The sequence below is a fragment of the Bombus flavifrons genome, chromosome 3 (genome assembly GCF_040668555.2).
Source record: "Bombus flavifrons isolate JBK064 chromosome 3, iyBomFlav1_principal, whole genome shotgun sequence".
Classification (NCBI taxonomy): Eukaryota; Metazoa; Arthropoda; class Insecta; order Hymenoptera; family Apidae; genus Bombus; species Bombus flavifrons.
Genome location: NC_138444.1, coordinates 18,195,006 through 18,207,504, shown reverse-complemented (window position 1 = coordinate 18,207,504; position 12,499 = coordinate 18,195,006). Strand labels below are relative to the sequence as shown.

The 12,499-nt window shown below is 33.9% G+C and overlaps 1 protein-coding gene across 1 annotated transcript; it reads left to right on the top strand.

Annotated features, from left to right (window-relative positions):
* The first annotated feature begins 583 nt into the window (after positions 1-583).
* LOC138178059 (ubiquitin-conjugating enzyme E2 Q2) lies at positions 584-8,639 on the top strand. Its single transcript, XM_069109477.1, has 6 exons — positions 584-880; positions 2,667-3,014; positions 3,104-3,263; positions 3,379-3,530; positions 3,790-4,084; positions 4,543-8,639. Exons 1-6 carry the CDS (start codon positions 719-721, stop codon positions 4,572-4,574), a joined length of 1,149 nt encoding a protein of 382 aa, XP_068965578.1. The 5' UTR covers positions 584-718; the 3' UTR covers positions 4,575-8,639.
* The last annotated feature ends 3,860 nt before the right edge of the window (positions 8,640-12,499 follow it).

The window sequence follows — 12,499 nt, the reverse complement described above, 5'->3', positions numbered from 1 at the left end:
AAATTGTGGAATTGATAAAAAGTGAAGTTGATTATTTTAACTTCTGATTTATTGGTATTTATTAATATAGCATAATCGGTAGAGTTTATTAATACAGTATTTCAGTGTTTAGATTGATCGGTAGAGTTTATTAATATAATATTTAAGTTTTAGATCGAGATTAATTAGCAACCGAATTTTTAATATTTTAAGTACGTATAATATATTTTAAGTAATCTCAAGTACAAATACAATATTATTTTCGGAGCTCTACAACTAATAAGATACTTAATCATTGGTTTTTAAATATAAAAAATATGTGATTATATCTTTATAAATTTTTAGATTTATTTTGAACTTTATTAATATATTTCTGATAGTCGTGTTCATTACCATCCTAACGAAATTTCAATAAATAATATATTGATAATACATTTTCATAAACGTACGAATACTTTCGTGAGCAATTGTATATTATCCGGATTTCGTTTTAAATGCCACAACACGTTGAGCGGCACTCAGCTGTACCGGAAAGACGTCATGAGTGTTTGAATGTTTCAGTGCTGCCATCTGTGACGAAAGAGGACGAAATTGTACGAGACTAGCCGAATTGGTCAGTTGCGGTCGCCATTTTGTCGGGCAGTCATCGGGTACGTCGTGTTTCTTTCGGGTTGCTGTACTTTTTGGAACAAGCACCGCCGAAAAATTTGGGGTCCGGCACATTCGTTCGCTCCCCCAAATGGCTTGTTTGAACACCCTTAAGCAGGAGATTAAAACTCTTGAGTCCGTCTTCCCTAAGAGCCATGAGAGATTTCAGATAATGTCTGCGAGTGTGGACGAACTCAGCTGCAGGTTCGTCGGTAAAAATGGGAAGAAATACGAAATACACGCCAATATTACAGTAAGTGTACCAAGCATGGATGCGATTTGAGACAGTAAATCGATTCGGAACAATCGACAGTATTTTCATTTTTATATGGATAGCGTGTTAAGTTTCGTCGCTGTCTGCGACCGATCGGACAAAGAAACAATAACAGTCGTGTTGTTATTTGAGGCTTTTGACAAGAGCCATGCTCGGGAGCACGTATACCGTGTCTATCATGTACGCATTGTCCTCTCCATAGTTTCTTATTGTTCTGTACGTTTTGTTGTAGTTACGATCGATCCTTTCTCACCTCAATCAGCTAGTTTCCGTGGAGATTTTCAGACGAATTAATATTGCGCTAGAGGTCAATGTATGTCACAAATAGAGGGTAAGCCCCTCGTAATGGTATCTGTTCTCTCTGTCCATTTTTGTGTTTGCAATTTGCAACAAACAAGTCATTCATTTAGAATCGGTGCCATTTAGACAGTTATATCACGATTACCAAACTACTTACTAATTTTGTGTACGCCAGATAATATTTATAGATAAATTAGATAACAATGAGCATATCCATGTATGTACGTTCCTCTTACCATCGTTGCCATCATCGTTCACTTTTTTATTATGAAATTACTTTCAATTTTCATTTGACTACTCCGAAATTATGATAGTTAACATATCAATGCTAAAAGTAAATAATTGTTTATTCTTTACTATATAGCTGTTTATGTTATTTAGAGTCGAGTTCATTAATTTGTAGCGATTAATTTTAGATTCGGATCCATGCAGAAAGTTTATTATCAGCCTGTGTAAACAATAAGTCATCGCGTATAATCGCGTGTGTTTAAAAAAAATTTGCACTCTATGTTTCTTTTGTTATGGAGCTCCGAATGCAATTCGAAATTTATAATAGTTGTCTTTTCTTTCATTAAAGGTCGATTGTGAATAAAATTATTTAGCGTTTTAACAATTCGAGCGTATTCAAACCTATCTTCTCATCTTGCGTGTATCAAAACAAATGTTGGACTTAAAAATTTGATTCAAATAGATATTAGTGAAATGCATTATTGTTCTTGTTTTATCTATTCGTTTGTTACAAAATTGACAATTTTTGTTCATTTGTTTCATTGAGAAAATATGGTCTGGTATTGCTAATTAATAATATGTGATTTCTGTTACGCACATGCATGGACGTGCACCGACGCTGAGCTAACTGCAATTGCCGATAAATCCATATTTAAATATCCTGTATACGACCGCGATAAACATTCGCCGTGTATTATAGTTGATTTTTAATGTAATCTTTTATTTCACGAATTATCGTCGGACACAACTATTTTACAATTTAAGAATTTTCATGTCCATTATCTTTTTTACTACAGTTTTTTTTTTAGAATCTTAAAATATTTTCTATTTTATGAATCAGCTTTAAACACCCAATTAAGTAACTAATTTTTATCAGTAATTTTTATATGCATAACAATTGGTAAATATATTTTTTAATTTGTTAAAGGATTTTATTATTGTACACATACTTTAAAGTAGTAGTAGTTCATTTTATATTTAGACAATTTTCTGTCTTAGTTGAAATAACAAATGAACTACGTTGAGGAAAATTATAACATTTTTTGAATAAAGTAGTTAATTGCAATATTGAAAACTATCAAGTTTATGGAAATATGTTATATAAATATTCATTATTGTTATTCAATATTATGAAAGTAATATATCATTACATATATTACATATTATAAAAATTAAATTATGATTATCGCGGTTTTGCTCTATAAAGTGATTATATGAACTCTAATGAATGTCATAGGAAACCTATCCTTCTACACCACCAGTTTGGTTTGCGGAATCAGAGGAAACAAGTGTTACAAATGCGGTACAAATTTTAAGTACTACTACAGGCCGTGACAACCATGTCATTAATCAAGTTGGGATTCTCTTGAAAGAATTATGTAGACTCCACTCATTACCCGAACCACCAGATGTTGAACGGTTAAGGACAGCTTTGGATCCATTACGTTTAGGAGGATCGAACGAAGCTGCGGCACAAAGGATGGAAGCTGAAGATGTAGAAGATATTGATGATGATGAAGAAAGCGATGCGGAGGAAGACCTACATTTAGATATGGACGAAGGGGATGCCAATGCAAAGAGTAAGGTAAATAAAGTAACATTAAATAAAATAATTGTTTTAATATGTAGATTATACTTGCACTGGTTTATACTGATATGAATTGAATTTTTAAGGGTGAAGAAATAGAATTGGAACATCTTGCAACGTTAGAAAGGTTGAGACAAAATCAAAGACAAGATTACTTAAAAGGATCTGTCTGTGGCAGTGTGCAAGCCACAGACAGACTTATGAAAGAATTGCGCGACATTTATCGGAGTGACAGTTTCAAAAAAGGTAGTTTCACATGTTTTTCATTCTATAGTTGTATTAAGACAGCTTAATAATCATATTATAAAAGGAAAGTGCAGATTTATTGACATATTCAAATATTTACTTAAATTTGTTGTAGGAATGTACAGCATAGAATTAGTAAATGACAGTTTGTATGAATGGAATGTCAGGCTGATGTGTGTTGATCCTGATTCACCTTTACACAGCGATCTCATACTTCTAAAAGAAAAGGAAGGCAAAGACAGTATTCTCCTTAACATGCTTTTTAAGGTATGTCATTAACTTGCAAGTGTTTTTATTGTATGAATTTTGTGTAAATCAAAATTATTGATTCTAGTTGTGTTTTAGATAATAAGTAATACATCATCACTTTTAAGAATCTGTTTATTATATCTTGATGTTTTAATTACGTATGATATCAATGTAGTTTGGTAAATACTTTGGAAATTTTGTTAATTCGCATGATATCGATATTTAGGTTATTGATTTTGTAAAATTAAGAAAAAATTCTTTATTCTTGTGATTGCAGGAAACTTACCCATTCGAACCCCCATTTGTCAGAGTTGTGCATCCCATGATCTCTGGTGGTTACGTCCTTATAGGAGGTGCAATTTGCATGGAGCTCTTAACGAAACAAGGTTGGAGTTCAGCCTATACAGTGGAAGCAGTCATCATGCAGATTTCAGCAACGCTAGTGAAGGGAAAAGCACGCATACAATTTCAAGGACCAGGTAGTGCTAGCAAAGTGTGTGGTCAAGGTCAATATAGTCTAGCCCGTGCACAACAGTCATTCAAGTCTCTTGTACAAATACATGAAAAAAATGGTAAGACGGTCATTTTATTTCTCATTTCATCGTGTATGTTAAATTTTTGCAATACGAAAAATATTTGATGAGAAGATGATGAGTTTAATGTCTAGTGTTATTTAGACGATGAATTTTTCATTATCGTTATTATATAATATGTTTTTTAATGCGCGTTTCTTTAACAATATTGACTTAAATAATTTGGGAAGGATAATTTTAGAAACATATGCTGCTTCTTTTTTTCCTTTCCTTTTTTTTTTTAATATGACGTCGATATTTATACGTTATATTACTATTTGCATTCCTAACTTGAGGTTCAACGATGCAATCCTATAAGATTCTGTTATGTTAGTAAGTCTTTGTATCACGTGGCTCTTAATCTTTTACTTTTGACGTATGTTTTTCCATCTCTTTCTGAAATACTTGTTTCTGAAATATCTATATACATGGTATTATGTTGTTATATATTCTTATAGGTTGGTTTACCCCTCCAAAAGAGGATGGCTAATGAACATGAATCACGGAGAAAGAAAAGTTTGACGCGTGCTTACAGCTGAGACTTTAATTCGGTGTGTGCCCAACAAATAATTGTTACGATAATGATTTGATACACAAAACACAACATTAACTAGGTGGTAACTTAAGATACTGAATTAATCTAATGCATAATTCCATTTATAGCTGAAAAGGCTGCCGCGCAAACAGTGAAGTGTTTGATTATGTATGCATAGATTTTTCAGTAATTAGTGATTAAATCGCCAATCGCATTTGTGAATGTGAGATGTAATCATTTTTATCTGGAATTGATTCTTACGTTTGGAATTACTAAGGATCATAATTATTCCAAATAACATTAATCTTAGTTCTCTTTTGGTGAGTACACATGTTGTACGTACGTACGAAACAGTGTAAACATTCTCTGTGAAAATGCGTTTGCGCAATCCGTGCTTCCTTTCTTTCAACAGAGGGAACACGACGATTATCAACTTAGATAGTTATATTGACAATTTTTCTAAGTGTTTTTTTATCATTGTGAGCTTTCATTCGTTCCATTCTATCTTATTGTATCTTAATTTTTTCATCGTGCAATTCATAAGTAAGTTTGTTTGGACATATACATTTGTTAAAAGTAGACAGTAAACGAATCTGATATGAGAATAGCGATGTTTCTGGGGGTAAAGCGAATTTTGCTATTACCTTTTGTATTTACTCGATGCTTTCATTCATTGATCAACATGATTCGATAATGTGAACGAGCACACAACTAAATCATCACAGTTCTAGAGTATTTCGAGATAGTACATGATTTTAAGAAAATTAACATCACATACAATGAGGCTTTAGAGGTTATAGTATTACTTGTAATTCTACATACTATGCAAAAGATGAAAATATCTTATTCACGAATGATTTAATTTGACAGACCAATGAAATTATATATTTTCTTTTATCAAGTAGAAACTTTTTACATTTTTATTTTGTTAGATATTAAAATAATAAACGTATATATTTCTAATACTTTACGTTGTCCGCTTTCTAATTATTCATATTTAATCTTTAACTAAACTTTATTTGAGGTTACATTCTGCAAAATATTTTATAATTTACGTTTTAATTGTCAAACATTCTTATAAATAAAGAAATCGTATAGCAATACTAGGTAGTATGTATTTCCTTAACATAATTGACTACTACACAGTTAAGGGTTGTATAGATGTACAGATACACGTTCGTGCGTTAATTTCTCGAAACTTTAATGTTCTTCGAAGTCCATATTATTTTTTCTTAAATCTAAAACTAAAAATATGCAAAACAATGTAGTAGGATTCACCATTTGGTTGTGTGCTTCGTTTGTTAAGCTACTTTTGTTATATCGTTTACAAAGCGGTTGATGTGTGCTTGAGATTGATATGAAGGTTTGGTCTGTATGTTGGGCGTACGCTCAAGCGAATTTTTAGTGGTATTCTATATACATATATATACACATAAATATATATCGTGACAATTTATTTGCAATCGAAGCTCTATTTACACGACGTATCGAACGTGAAATTACGCGAGTAATTGTCGAAATTTCTTTGTGCCACAGTAGAGTTTACACTGGCCAGTTAAAGGAAACGATAAGGCATAACAAGCGAACACGCGTACATTAAAGGCACCATTAGGATCGCGAAAAACGAATTACCGCTTCTTAAGAAAAAAAAAAATTATATACACATGTATTATTGCACATGTATTTGAAATTTATGAGGCTATGCTATCCTCGTGCGTTTTTCTTCGTGAAAACATTTTCTTCTAACTGAACGGGTATCGTTCCCCTGTCTATAAAAGAAACAAACAATTATGGACTTCCGGTTCTTTTTTCACGATGACTTCATCCCTAGTTAACGATAGTAGTCGATAAAAATTATTATCCTTATATGGCAAAGACCGATGGCCAAACTATTGCGTATACGTTTATTAACAAGCGAATTTCTACATTTTTAAAAACGATTGCTTTTCATATACTCGATATATCTTGATTCCACTCCCAGAACGTCTATGCGAAATGTTTCGTACATACATACATACGTACATGAAACGCGACGTACATTTTACAAGGATACATACACATACAGACACACATGCACGCACACACGCACGCACGCACGCACGCACGCACGCACATGAGCGCGCGCGCAAACACACACACACACAACACACTACACACTACACACGTCATATTATACAGAGACATACATTTACATGCGTGCATATTATGCATTCATAACACATGCTCCGATTCGTGTATATAAATATACATATTCCGTTCCTTGTGTTTCATCTTCGTACGTTGTACATATGCAAATTTGTATCAATTAGTCGACGAAACACGTTCGAACGGCGATTCGTTTGATCACTGCGCTGTTGTGTCTGTAAATTGGAAAAAAAATATGGATTTGATAGGTACGTGAATTTCAACGAATAATATAATATTTTCATCGTGTAATTTAAATAATTGTAACTAATTTTTTTGAATGTTCGACACACCGAATTGCACGGGAAAATATAATATGTATCTCTTGTTTATGTCTGTGAGGTTGTTCAACAAACAACGGTACGAAGATGAAGCGGTACATATGTTATTGGCAATAACGCATGTACGATGCATCCGTAAATATAATTATTGGAATAATCGAGCGAAGTAGCATGGGTCAATAGTTTCTTTTTCGTGGTGTAATTAAAGGAAAAAGAAGAAAAAAGTAAAGCAAAAAGAAAATAAGAAATCGTTTGTGAAATTCGTGCGAGCAGTTTCGTAATAAAATCTAGATTCTTAAGTATAGGTGTACAATCGATGAGCTCATTGTCAGTGGGTATCAATGATTTGTACAGCCGCACCTGACTGACACTGAGTGATGGTTGTTTGACGTCGTTAACCGTTATGTTCTTTGTCAAAAGAAGAAAAAAAAAGCAAAAAAGAAGAAAAATAACTTTTCATTTCTCTCGCGTTTGTTAAGTTTTTCTTTCCTTTTAAGAATTTGCGGAGCGTATATTGTAAGCAGCCACGTGGCCTGTATATTTTTGCTACAAATATCGTTGGTAGTACCCGTTTTTAAAAATTAAACGTTCTTACGTTTCTTCTTATTATTATAAAAGTAATTACTATTATCTCTCTCTTTTTTCTTCAATATAACTCATTCGAAGTTCTTAGAGAAACTAAAAGAGCTGATGAAATATTGACGTAATAAGATCGATTAAAAGCGAATTATATTTAATGGTTTATATCAATTATCCGTAAATCCATGCTCATTTTTCTTAGCTGTTAAACGAGACGAGCTCCTTCGCAGATGCAGAAGTAATGAGAATTTTTGTAAAAAAAAAAGCACGCGAAGCGTGTATTTTTCATTTGATCGTTATTAATATTCGATGAAATACACGAATACGAATTCGAATATACACGAATTTGCAAATCGAAGTCCTGGCTCTTTTGTTATTTGTTATAATTTATTAAAAAGATATCTTACGAACGATGGAGTTTGCTAACGATAGAAAGATATCAAGCAAAATTTCTCCTTACTTTTGCATCGAAATTATAATATAATTTACAAAAAGGAAATATACTGTGTTTCTTTGATCAAAGTAGATCGAATTTCCCTTTGGTTGTAATTACAAAGAAAACGGAGAAGAGCGCGTTAAACAAAAGCGTAGTAAGTAAAAGTAAATAATTTTTTACGGATTCGCTTCTTAAATAACGAGAGTAGTTTGTATACCTGCGATATGCTTGAACGAAACTTTGAATTTTTCACGATGATTTCACAATGAACTGTCGATTTGAAGACTGGTTAAAAAAAAATGAAAACACTTCTTGCGTTCCTTTCTTCACTCTTAAGATTTGTGCGTTATCACGACGTGTTCTATTCTCTAATTGCTATGGGCGAGTAACCGAACGCTAAACGATCGGCCTGTATCGTAATGAAAGCTCTATTTTTTATGTATTTGATTTCGTGTAAAATATAGGACGATACTGGTGTTTCCGGTTAAACAGATCGGAAGAAAGATTTGCGAATATAAATGTGCCTAGTTTTCGAATGTATTTGTGGCAAAAATAGTGAATTTGTTATTAGAGGGTCTCAAGTTCTCCCTTGCTTTCCTTACACCGTGCTTTTCTACAAATTTTTCTAAAAAGTAGCTTTCTTAATCCATTAAAGGCCAACATTCCATTTGCAATTTATTTGCGGTCGGTTTACTTGTATTTGAATTCTGTCTTTTAACATTATGATTATAAAAAGGATTTGTAAGCATTTATGTAATATTTTTTTGGTCGCTATTTCTTTTTCCATTTAGATCCTACAACTTTATAAAATTCAAATTTAATTATTCGTGGCGCTATAAGGAATTTTGCATTGAACACCGGCGTTGCTAAAATGCGTAGTGTTCCTATATATATATTTAGCCTGACAAAGGACAAATCAACGTTGCAAGTTACTTTCTCCAATCTTGCACATTGTTTCACTGCTCGGTTCTCGATGGGTTAATTCTTTTACTCGTCTTTTTTCCCCATTAGGGACGGGGAGCAGACTATCATTTTCAGCCAAATTTCTTTTTAGCCAAACAGTGTCTTTTTACAAAAAATGACAAAGATAGGATACGTAGAATAAATGAAGAAAAAAGACAAAAAACAATTATTACACACGACTTTCCCTATCCACTGTATCTGCCTATTCAATTAACGAGTTAATCGACGAATAAAACAAAGTGAAGTCGGCTCGCTGGTCGCTTCATCGTCGATCTATGATCTTAAGGTGGTCTTACGCGTCTTAGGAAGAAAGAAAAGTAAAGATTAGCCGTCACGTAATGTATATCTCGTTAAGTGAATATTTCGATATTTCTAGCATAAACGAAGATTATACTTTGTCTCTTTCTCTCTCCTCCTCCTACTCCATACACATGCACACCTACACATAGAGCTACAAGACACAGAAAATAAAGAATTTCAATAATAAAGGCAACAAAAGATGGCTCTTTTGATGCCAGTTAATTTTCTTCATTCCCCCTTTATTTCTTCAACGATGAAATAATACGTATAATAATAATAATAATAATAAATACGATTCTTTTATACGATCTATCGTAAATTCTGCTTCTGTAATTTTATTTTATTAATAGCACTTTTTGGTGAAAGATACACGGAGAAAATTTTCTTTATTGATTTTTGCTGTAATTCCTTCGATAACGTTTTGTCGGAAAAGATATATTCATGATTTTTGATAATTCCAATTGTATTTCGATCGATAACGCTTATATCGCAAAGCAGCTTAGACGATATTCATATTTAAACGCGTAAATGTCCCGGATTTGTCGTATCGAATCGAGCGAACGAAAACAGTTGCAAATTTACCACGAACAATGGAACGACCACTCGATTGATCAACGCGCAAGTACGATGTCGTAATAATTGGGAGGCTTGGAGGGACCGCGGAGGGCTTCCGCTGACCTTCCGGATGACGCGGGTGCTCGCAGGACATGGAATACCTGCAGAAAATCGGAAGAGAGGCGGCGAACACGTGTCACCACTGCGGTGAGGGCAAGGACACGGCCCAGCACACGTTGCAATTTTGTCCGGCGTGGGAGGCCCCACGTCGTATTCTACGCCCAGCGATTGGCGAGAAATTAGACCCCTCGTCAGTCGTGAAAGCGATGCTGAGGGCGCAACAAGAGTTGCTCGCAGTCCGTTCATATTGCGAAGACGTAATGCTCGTGAAGGAACGAACAGAACGGGAGAGGGTGAGAGCGTCACCCTTGCAGGGTTCCTCGCAAGGACGACCCTGCGCCACCCAAGGAATGCTCCCTCGGACAGGAGAAGACGCAGGAGTGCTCCGGCAGTAATTCGAAAGAGGTGCCGGGGCATCTCAGCCGAGCATCAGACGGTCCATCGTGGGGTTTAAGTCGGTAAAGTCTGACACTATTCCGCCGCTTGCCAGAAGAGGGGGCGGTGTCGATGAGGATTTCCCCAGGTATAAAAAAAAGGTACATTGTCGTAATGGAGGTACTAAACGACGAAGAAATTTTGCAGAGTTATTTTATTCATCGCTGGATGAGAATTTTAAAAGGCATAAAAATATTTGCGTATGATCATTGATCATCGATCATTCTAAGAGAATTATACTTTCGTTATTTTTAAAAGTATCGATTTAAGCATCTTTTTGCATTACGGAAATGAAACGAAGAGGCTTTGTAAATTTTTATTTGTTTATGCGAAAGTTGCCTCAAAAGATCGTACGCGTTGTGACCAACGATAAGGTCACTTGAAACTTTAACGTTGGAACTTGGAATCTTCTAAACTGTAGGTGAATAGAATACAAATTTGGGAAATCATGTCAAAACATCCGCTGTTTCTACTTTCCTCGAGTTTCTTTTATGGAATCGTATTGAAACTGCGATAGGCGAAACTTTGGATATTTGGAATATATTTCGCTTTTTATTGATTGGAAGAACCTTCGAAATAATGTCACGAACGAAGCTATTTTTCAATAATAAAAATTCCGTTCTGTATTATTTTAAAAATAAATGAACGATAAAGGATACGAACAAAAGACGAACGTATTGAAATGCATAATTTTCTCTTGTTTTAGCAAATCAAGGGATACTTGTTCGTGGGAGAGGCGTATCTTTCGAGTTCCTTACGACACGGTTAAGAAACAAATTCGTTCTTTGTTTAAATCACAGTTCGCAATGGGGACAAAATGACAATTTAACGTTTAATCTCAAGAAACGAGGATAAATTCTACAAACAAGCTGCTAATTAGAAAAGGTACAAATTAAATTGGTGTTCTGACGTTGGAGTATTTGCCTGCTACATATTTACTCAGCTTGTATTTCTTAATGACATGCTTGCAAATGATAAAAGTACTTTTTAAACTTTGAAAACTCGTCACCGGCGGGTCTGCTCGTTTATTCTCTTCGTATCGCTATTTCTTACGATTTTAATACGATTTATAAAAGAAGTTTCGTGTCTTATTTCATACGGATCGTACGTTGAATTAAATTTTTTAATATTTCGGTGAAACAAATTCCGTCTATAGAATTTACGCGACTTATTACAATAACTCAGTAACATTTTTTTAATTTTAAAAATTAAATCTTAAATTATGAATTATCCATATACGTGTATCTATATAAATTAGATCTTTTTGAAATGAAAATATTTCACCATTTTACTTGCTATCTCTTTCACTTCGATTCTACAGGGTGGTTGGTAACTGGTGGTACAAGCGGAAAGGGGGTGATTCTACGCGAAAAAAGAAGTCGAAAATATAGAATAAACATTTAAAAAAATTTTTTTTCTTTTTCTTTTTTTAAATTTTTCCATCGAGACAACGATCTACAGTGAGATCCGTTTTAACGAGATGCGATAAAGTGCACGCGTACCCAGCGAAAATTCAAAGTCGATTTTCTAGAAAACAAAGCCTCGAACGAAAAATTTTTATTCTATATTTTCGACTTCTTTTTTCGCGTAGAATCAAGCCCTTTCCGCTTGTACCACCAGTTACCAACCACCCTGTATAATTCTACCGTAGAAATGAACTTTCGATTCATAAAAATCTATTTTGTGTGCCCAATTGTTATAGCGGTCTTCTATAAAGTATCTATTATTCTAATACACTTTGTTTCGCTATCTCGACGAAGCCTTTTATAATTGTCTTATTTCTAGACACTTTTATGAAACGTATGACGTACTTGACTTACTCTTTTCGACAATTTCGCGTTTACTTTTACGCGTTGCCTTATCGTTGATCGATCAAATGATTCGAATCATTAGAGATTGAAAAATGAAATTCAATGGATCAAGTGGAAGCAATTATCGTTGCGATTTAATTAACCGTTACAGGGGATCTCGCTGAGGATTTTTTGTTTCGCCGACACAAGAAAAACATTGGTTTTGTGCGAAAGGAC